Genomic DNA, 10089 nt, shown 5'->3' on the forward strand with positions numbered 1-10089 from the left:
TAATTACATATTTTTCTCTTCACTAGGACAGATGCTTGGACAGCCATCTTGCCCTCGCAGTCCAGCTTCCCAGTTTTGCTCCTTCAAAGAGGCTTCCTTAACCTTCATGCACTCATAGCTCACTGCATTTATGTTGCCTTGTGTTCAGCATTTACAGCTCCTTTGAGCTGCTGCACTCAAAAGACAGAGCTCTGTCCCTAACAACCTAATACTCAGATGAGCAAACTGACAGGAACACAGATAAGAAGCAGAGTTGAAATCAGAAACCACATGCTTGCTCACCCTTGGATGAGGCCTCTTTGTGTCCAGTTTGATGAGTGCTGATATGTCAGTGGAGCAAAAACATAAAAAAAAACAACCAATCATTTGCTGCTGCTCAGTTGGTGCCTGCTCATAGAAAAAGGGATAAGTAATACTACATAGCTGCTGAACTACAGATGCAAACTCAGTTCCTGTAAAATGAAGATAGGAAAACCTGCCCTCGGAGATTTGTTTTCAATGAGCAAAGATAGATGAGTTAGCTTTTTAGGAATGTTAGTACAAAAAAATGGGGCACTCCCATGTTTTGGTAGAAACTGAGTTCTCTGTTGAGTTCTGTATTTGTGTCAGCATCGATCAGCCTCACAGCAGCTCTCAGAACACAGGAGGCCTGTCTGAACATGGAGCAAAGGAGAAAGTGAAACCAGAGAAGCTGAGGATATCCAGGCATTTTTTCACCTCCTCCAGTGAGGTGTAGCACTGTCAACTGTCTTACACGGTGTGTATTCCACAAGAATTGTTCTCATCTAAACAGTACTTTCCCAAACAGATTAAGTTTACCAGAATGCCAGTTTAAAATACTAGAAGTTTACGGAGAAATTATCAGCAGGTCTCATTATGTTCATAATATCATTATCCAGACCATTTTGTGAACTTGCAGTATGGCTTCAGCATTCCTAATGCTCAGTTTGTATTTTGTCCCATGACACTGAACCCCCCCAGTGCTGCTGAGCTGCGAGTGGCAGAAGCAGCACACGATGGAAGAGAAACCTTACGAGCCGTTGGTGTGGCCCCGCACTGTCACAAGTTGTTTGGATGCCCAAACAACTGTCACCTGTAAAGCAGCAGCATATTCTCCCGCTGGCAGCACAGCTGGCATATGAGAGGGAAGGAGGACAGCTAATGCCACCACTGCTTCCCCAGCACATACAAAGCTAAGCTTACCAATCTTGGAGAAAAGTGATTCCACACAGATGACACTTACAGCCGCATGAGCAAGTTGCACTGGGTGACAGCTGGGCAAGCAGCAGAACTTACGCAAGGGAAAAGATGGGGTGTTGGCTGTGAGGCAAAGCACTGTGCTCTTCCTTATGCCACACTGCCACTTTGGCTCTGCTGTGGCACTGACCAGATTCTGGCCTGGAGCCTGCAGTATGGCCACAAAATCATCTAGATTAAAAGAAAAAACCTTTTTCCATTTTAAGAAAAAAAGAATTCTAGAACTTTTCAGAATAAAAGCAAAAGGAAATAGTAAGTAATAGGCGTTCAGAAAGTGTCTGTTTTTTTTTTTTTAAAGCAGCAGGACTACAAAATTAGGGAGTTAAAAATGCAGTACGTATTATGTATTATAAACCTGTTATCTGAAACTGCCTGATAAGTCTAGTGATCAATGTCAAAGCAGGTAAAATCTTTCATATTCCAATAGTTACTGTTCTCCACAAAATTAAATGAAATAACTGGCATCCGTATGAGAATGTTTTATTAAAAATACATATCTTCTGTTTCACATAAAAAGAATCCACATTGTATGTAACACAACTTTAAAAATTGGACAGGAATTACTTGAAAAAAAAAAAACAACAAAGAAAAAAATCAGATTCCCATAAGCCAGAGCACCCAACCTTTGACTGCATGAGCTACAAATTAAAATCCTGTGTTCAAGACCCAGAGTGCCTGTTCAGGAAGGAGCAGCTGGCCAGAGGCTGGAGTGCCAATGGTTCCACAGCAGCTCTTCCCTGCCATAGAGAATTGCAGGACATGTGTCTGCTCCAAGCCCCAGGAACGCTGTTCCTCCCCAGGCTTGCTGCTGGGTACAGCAGTTACCTTAGCAAGAGACCCACTGGAGTGGCACTCAGCTCAAGCATTGCAGGTTGGCCACCCCTTCTGTAAACAAGGTGAAAAAGAGCACAGCACTTCGAGCTAACTTCACTTAGGATCCAGTGGCAACTCACATTAATAGCACTGTTAAAAGAGACTTAGCTGTGCATGAAGCAACAGCCTTTTTTGATGAATATTACCTTAACTACGGCTTGCACTGGAATCCATTAACTTTTGGATTCCTGCTTTTCATAGATCAGACTTTTGAAAAGACATAATTTACAAAGCAACACGTTATCAGCTCAGGCAGCAGCAAATACTAATTGAAAGTTTAATGCATATAAATCAAAGTTGGAATGCAAAAGAGTTGTTACAGATGTCTGCTATCTAAACTACACAGAACAAAACACAGGCTGCACTTGCTGTCCGAAGAAAGCATTGGCCTGCCAGGCTCTGAAGATATTGAAGATTTGGGTCCTTTTAAAGTCACTCATAGATGTACTCATCACCCCTCCAAAACAGTCACAATGCTTTATAAATTTAGGTGTAAAAAGCATTCCAGACACTGACAATAAACAGACATTTACTGGCCAACTCATAACTTAAGCAAGGCACAAAGAAGAAAAGACACTGGAGGAGGAAGCAAAGCGATGTGAAATCACAAAGCAGCAGTCCCTGCAGCAGCAACGTCTGTGGTTAGACAGCAAGAGTAACAGTAAAGCAAAGTTCCATTTTAAAGTAAAAAAAAAAAAAGTGACCTTGCATGGCATTATACATGTTCTAATCCCATACAAATAATGACCTGATTTAAAAAAATGATCCTTCATCTAACATAATATCTTGTAACAGAATATCTTCTTAAAGGATATAATGTTTGTGCAACTTCAGAGGCCTGTCTATTTAAGGATTCTTTATCATCTACAGTGATTCCTTAGACTGCTATTTCACCAAGCACACTGTCACCTTCTGGAAGGGCTTTGTAGCTCCACTGGCTGTGCTGGGAACTTACAACAGAGATCATCTTCCTCACTTGGTCCACTAGCTTCCGAGGCCTGCTGGTTTGCACAAAGAGATTCCTCTCACTACACTGTCATTGCACAGACTGTAACACAACAAGATTTGCCCAGGGAAGCATTTGTTCACATTTCTATTATAGAGGAAATGAACTGATTTTCAAGACCTTACAGGAGTTCACAGAAATAGAATTAAAGATCTCTTACTTCATTTTAGCAAAACAAATTTCTTCTGAGATTAATGAAATTCAAATATCTGTTAACCTCCAGAACGCTGCCAATCAGAATAACTTTCCATACTGCCATGGCATCTTAAAACCCAAACCTCAATTTGCCAAAATCTCAGCAAGTCAAACAACTGCCTTAACTGTAACAGTGCCCAATGCACTATCATCAAATTTCTGAGTAATTTCAAAGTCCATACTGAAAAGCTTTGATCCCGCAGACTTGGCCCACTCTGCATTCAAGGAGGTAAAAATGAGTTAAACATACCAGGTTGGGCATTTATAACCTTTCCTCATATTTGAAGCATCTAATAACTTGTGAGCTCACATCTTACAGCAAATAGGAACAGGACACTTTCTCCAGTTGGGATGTGGAAATGTAGGAAACAACTGGCTTTTAAAATAGCTCAGTGGAAAGGTGTGGGAAAACAAGGCTGAAAAGGCAAAGTCTTAATCAGTAATTAAATAAGCTACAGCATGAAAGTCCTGCAACAACTGCAGACTATAAAGCTTCCTGTAAACAGCAGTGGTAAAAAATACAAGTAACAATGAGTTTGTATATATGCACATTAAAAAATAAATAAATCTAGATTTAAAAATCTCTCCACAGGATCACAATTCCCTTCTTAGAGAGACATTGTTACAGCTTGTGTACAGCATTCTAAAACAATCTTTCACAGCCTTCAGAATTCTTCATGGTTTTCCTAATCCATTTGTAGTGACTGACATTTCTCCCCAGAACAGAATAATACTTTAAAGCATTTCAGATAGATTGTAAGCTTGTTTGACTTGCAAATCCATCTTTCAGGTCTTGAAGATGGCATCCAAATAAAACATTCAATCTTTTAAAGAAATTTTGTTTTAAATACAAGCCGTCTCTGTTTTAATCTCAAAACAGATCTAGAGAATTTACTAACTTCTTAAAAAAAGACTAGAAAAAAAATTCACAGAAGTTTCTAGTCTCCAGTAATTCACCAATCGTTCTCACAGTTCAGAAGGACGTTATTAGCTAAATCACTTATTCCTTTCAAAAGCTACTTTGAAAATAAAAGGTAATTTGACTCCACTTTCTATCGCAGAAGTTCACAAGCAGGTGGCTTTTTGTTGTGCACTGCAAAACAGAGAGCAGTGCTACAGAACTGAATTAGTCTGACAAATCCCCTTTTCAGTCATGCAATCTTAAAATACACGCGTCCAGATGAAAGCTCTGCAACCCATTTCTTAATCACCTTCCCGCTCCCACTAATAACACACTTCTGACTATGCTAGGTTATTTTCTCATCTCTAACAAGAAACTTAATGAAACTCCTATATCCATTCCCACTGTGTGCACCTGGATAATACACGGCTGCAAGGGTCCATGTACACAGCTCCTCTAATGGGATCAGAATTTAAAAAAGGTTCATCAAAGTAGCAAAGAGGTTCAAACCTGCTTTGATCTCAATAAGCAGAAGGATGAACAGATATGCAGGACGGTCTGCACAAACAGATAATACTGTAGTGTCCTATCCCAGCATTAGCAGCAATTTTTGTCTGTAATGAGCTCAGAGGAAAAAGCAAAGAAAGAAAGAAAGAAACAAAAACTACAAAGGCTGTTCAAGGAAGAACACATGAGAACAACAGAGATACTGATCTCAAGTCTCCATTGCACTGCATCTTGGGGAAAATGACCTTACAAATGATTATACCCAGTGCAAGGCAGTAGAGACAATCAAGCCTGCAATTTGCACGGTTTGAGTGAGCTCAAAAATTTGACTTCCAAGACTTTGTCCCTTTAAGATGTGTGTGTCACAACAGGAATGTCAATTTCCATGGCAGAGAGGCGAGAGCGTGCAGAATATGGCTGAGAGGCATAGCTGTGCATGCTGGGGGCATGTGAATAGAGGGGCTGCCAGAAGGGAGAAGGCAGGCTCTTACATGCACAATACCACAGAAATAAAAGAACAGAAGTGAAAAACAGACCACCAGCACTGGCAATGGCAATAAATACAGAGATGTCAAAGCTAAAGACAGGCTCGTATTTTCTGTTCAGATAGTTGTTGTAAAAAATGACCCAGATTGACGGAGTGAGACAAATTGCACATGCGAGGAGGAACAAGAGGCCAGCCACGAGGTGGCAGCCCGCACTGTTCACAAGGCATTTCGCCAATTTGACGTTTGGCACGCTTGATACAAAGGCTGTGTTACACATGCCAATCATGCAGAGAAACAGAGCAGAGACAGCAGTGAACATACTCAGTGGAAGGGCAAACTGAAGAACGCGCAAATCCAGCTGATCAACCGCCGTGTACCACTGCGGGTCATATATCACACAGTCTCTGCTCCCATCAAAGCGAGCACACTTGATCCAGAGTCCAGTGTAAATGGTCACATTCCTCTCGTTCTTGTTGTACGTGTACAGCCTCATTTGCCTCCAGTTTGGAAGCAGAACTGCTGCAAGGAGTCCGGCCACTGATGCTGTCCCACTGAGGAAGGCCAGCACTGTTGCTGCATGAACATCCCTGCAGCCCATGCCTGCCCACAACACACGTCTCCTGCAATTAAACAGAAAAATAAAAAATAAATCAGTAGGTTCAAGTTTGTTGATACAAAACTGATTACAGTTGACTTATGCTAGCTGAATCGAGTTGGTAGGCAGTAACAGTGGCACCTTTCTTGCTCCATACACTTGGGTGGTGATAACACAACCGAGTCCCTGCATTAATGAGAGCACAGATTATTTCACAGCCCGTTATGATTGCTCAGCTGACAGAGTGCTAAATAAGTCTTCAAAACCAAAAAAGAGCACTTTAACATGCAATTCTATGCAACACTGAAGTGTGTGTCACTGCGTGGGCTTTTACAGAGGCTACCAGGAGGTCAGTCACTGAGTTAGCTGATTTAAGAAGTTCACTTCACCTCAACTGGCAGCTCCCTCTCTGTACCCTAGATGCAATACCAGAGTGCATCTCAGTCCTACCACACTGCCACGTAACTAAAAGGGAACTGCTCAGTACCGGCATCGTTAGGTGAGGCACGAATGCATACATGGGCAGTAACCCACAGTGTAGATGGGCCAAATTCAAAGCTGCAAGCTAATGAAGAAGGTGCTGCTGAGTAATTTACTATGATGCTTTTTCAAAAGCAATTAAAAATTCTTCTACACAACCCCTGCTTTCCAAGCCCTGTTTCTGCCAGCCAGTCCTGCATTTTGGTTGAGTTCCTTATTTTTGAATGAAAGAATTCTGAGTGCTTCTCTTAGGGTAGGAAGGAAGAGATGTAGAAAACAGCTTATTTTCTAGTTGGAGGATATCAAGAAAAAGTGAATTTGTACGTATGTTATGCACAATTCCCCCAGCAGGGGAAACTTTTTTACAGCGACCAAGTGAGCAGTAACAAATCCTTGGTTCAGACAGTAAAAAAAAAATATAGATTCAGTGTACTCACCAGTGGTGTATTCAAACCAAGAGAAACCTCAGAAGCTTTTAGAACCAGGAAAAAGCTGTTACTGGATCTAGAAAACAGAGCATGGAGAGTCAGCATTACATTCGTTTTATGCAATGCCAACAACAGTGTTTACACTGCAATTCACAAATATGAAACTTCAAATATGTTTGCATTAATCCAACTCTTAGAATTTCCTCTTCCATTTAAAAAACAAAACCCAAACTACTGTGTTTTTTTTTGTCCTTCTCCCAAGATTTTTCCCCTGAGGACTCCTTCTTATCTACCTGTCTCTGTTTGAGAAACAGATAAGAAAGGTGGAAAACAACTACTTTTCTATGGATGTTTTAAAATTCAGGGATGCTCACCAAAAAATAAAAAGCCATATAGTTACACAGAATTAGGTTAGGTTCCTGGCTCCACTTTCAAAACAGGGAGGACAGGTGTCAAAGAACAAAAGAGAGTCTGAATTGTTTATATACTTGTGGGTCTCTTTTCCTTCCTCTACACACAAAGGTTTGAAGGAAAAGGGAAAAAGGCAGGAAGCACTGGTGATGGCTTTTCAGTACCTGCCCAGCACTGTCCTGAGAAAGAAACCCCACCTCAATTATCTTTTCACCCACATCTGGGAACAGCAACACTGAGTTCCAAAACCAGCTCTGCAGGTCCTAGTAGGAGAATCACTTCCATGCTAGGTAGGTAGGGTGTCAGGTCTACAAGCATGTTATTGTGCAACTTCAAGGACCTGAAGGTGGGTTTGCTGTGCTAGCATGCACAGAGACATGAAGTTCACTTTAAATCACCTACGTCAAAACCTGAAATATAACATTCATGCAGACGTGGTCTCCTGGGGTGAAGCAGCAAAGAAACTTCTATCAGACCATATAGGCAAGAAAGGCTTTACAGCATTTACTCAATTTTACCCCATTTTTTTTCATTAAATAAGGAAATAAACTTCCAATGCCAAAATCCTCCAATCTGAATGCTATTGTATATGAGACACTAAGGGCAGATAGGGCCAATTCAGGCATGCACTGGACTCCAGCTAACACGCTAAACAACCACAGCTGCAGAGGCTGAATGTTGCAATTGGGCAAACTACTCTGGCAGAGTGCAGAGGTCAACATCACCACGTTCTGCTCCACCAGAGCAAAAGTACAGTTTGTTAATTTTTTCTCCTTGAGTTCAGGACTCAAAAAAACAAAATACAAAAAGTATTACTGAACAGGTGGAGTATTTCTGAGCAGCTTTCAAGGTTTCTGAGCACTGTGCTACAACGTAAGCTAAGACAAACATGCAGATCTCCCTCTGGAGGTTCACACCCTCAAAAGCATCAGCCAGCGCTCACGAACAACCATAATTAAGTAGAAAATTAAGAGCCCAGCCCCTCCCATTACCAGATGGATACCTGTGGTCACCAGCTGTTGAAACGCACACATATAGCAGAGGCATGGAACATCACGGAACACCCACCTCAGCAAGACCTCCATTTCTGCAAACACAGAGTTCCTCCCCTTCTCTGTCACAATTCAGGACACCCGTGTTCTCCCTTCTCCCTCCTGGCGGTGTTGAACAACCGCCAACCTCAGGCACCAGCCCAAGGGAAGAAAGCTGCTTTGGCCAGGGCAGGTGAGGCCCTTTTCTGCCTTAGATGTCAGACTCCAGGTTCTCACACCAAAGCACCTCACAGCTCTGTAACTGATTCGTGAGAACTACCAATCCCAGAGCCCCTCAGGGACGGATTTTACCACAGCTCCCGTTGTGAAGATCCATGTTTAAGGCACTAGAGCTGTGGCTCGCTGACCAGGAGGAGGAGCCCAGAGCAGCCCCGTTTCTCCATAACTAGAAGCGGCCGATACAAAGTAACTGCTGCCAGTCAACGCTTTTTTTCTAAAAATCTCTCACTCGGTTCCAAGTTCCACGAGCACCCCGTTAAAAATTAAACCCTGACGCAACAGACCGGACGCAGCATCCTCAGCTAAGGCACGGGGAGCTTTAAGAAAGCCGACGCGCCCTCGCCAGCCGATGAAGACAGCGGACGGCGCCGGGTTGCATCGACCGGACCGCGCCTGCAGCGCAGCGCCCGCAGCCCGGCCGCACGGCGCCCACCTCGCAGCCCGGCCCACGCGGCTCCTCCGAGCCGCCTCCGCCTCCCGGCCGCTCACCTGGCCGTCAGGGCACGGGGCCGCGCAGAACGGGCATCGTAGCCGAGCTCCTCCCGCCGGAGCGGTCCCTTTCCTCTTCCCCTCGCGGGAGGCCCGTCGCACTGCGGGATTGCAGTCCGGCGCCGCCGCAGTGCCGGCCCCGAGCCCTGCCCGCGACTACAGCTCCCAGCGGCCCCCCAGGGCGGGATCCTCCCCTAGGGCGGTGCCCGGCCCGCCTGCCGCCGTCCGCCTGCGCGGCAGTACCGTAAAACGGGGAAGATAATCGCGCTGCTAACGATCGGTAGGAATAAAGTTAGCCCTCTTCACAGCGACTGCTTTATCAAGGTTCAGAAGGGCAGGAATTCACTGGTACGCTCACAGAAACTAGAATTATGTTGAGAAGCACGTGATGAATTCCGTCTTATTGTAATTGCAATCAATAAAAGACATCCCGTACAACAAACGACTTTTATTTTAACATTTTACCTTTTGAACACGTTACTTGTAAAATCCAATCCCCAAAACACGGGGCTCTGCTGAAAAGCAGCCTTCATTTTCTCCACCACACCTCCACAAAAGGGATAACTGCCAAATTAGGTTTGGGAATATAGGATCAGGGTTTACGTAATGAAGAAAAGTACAGCAGGCAGCAGCAGGTGTGGAAAACAAACCAGCAGGCATCAGCCTTGCTTTTCCACGCTCCTACATGTTGCTTTCTTGTGACTGACTACTTATTTGTGTTCTCCTTTAGATCTTTAAAACTAACAAAAACCTACCATCTGTCAGAGCAGCAGTACCGGTTCACCTCTGAAGCAATGGAACCTGGAAAATTCCTCCATCAGAGATTTCCCCAGGTGCCTCTGAGATTCATGACAAAAGGTACAAGTGGTTCAAGTTGCTCCTTTGCTACCTCCATAGGTTTTATTTCTTCTGTTCATCTGTGTGTGGCAAACAATATTTCAGGGTTCATCAACTGTTAGGCAATGCTTTGAGCTGCACTTTGTTCTCTGCTTTGTTCAGTCAGTAGTCAGCATAGACCTGAAAACCTGCTCTGCTCAGCATTGTGCTCTACCTAAGCACCAAAAGGAACTGAGGCAATGCAGTAGAGAACTGGGCAGTGATGGTAGAGGGAACAAAAATAAAAAGGAAGGTCCATGTAGCAATGAGTTCATGAACATACAAAAATATATTAAAATCTAGTCAAGAATG

General features: G+C 43.5%; 1 protein-coding gene across 1 annotated transcript; it reads right to left on the minus strand.

Moving 5' to 3' along the window:
- Positions 1–5087: 5087 nt before the first annotated feature.
- Positions 5088–5825, minus strand: CLDN12 (claudin 12; the record flags this gene model as incomplete). The annotated part of the gene is made up of 1 exon (XM_079538508.1): positions 5088–5825. One exon carries the CDS (start codon positions 5823–5825, stop codon positions 5088–5090), a length of 738 nt encoding a protein of 245 aa, XP_079394634.1.
- Between the last annotated feature and the right edge of the window lie 4264 nt (positions 5826–10089).

The sequence above is a fragment of the Tetrao urogallus genome (genome assembly GCF_951394365.1).
Source record: "Tetrao urogallus genome assembly, chromosome: 7".
Classification (NCBI taxonomy): domain Eukaryota; kingdom Metazoa; phylum Chordata; class Aves; order Galliformes; family Phasianidae; genus Tetrao; species Tetrao urogallus.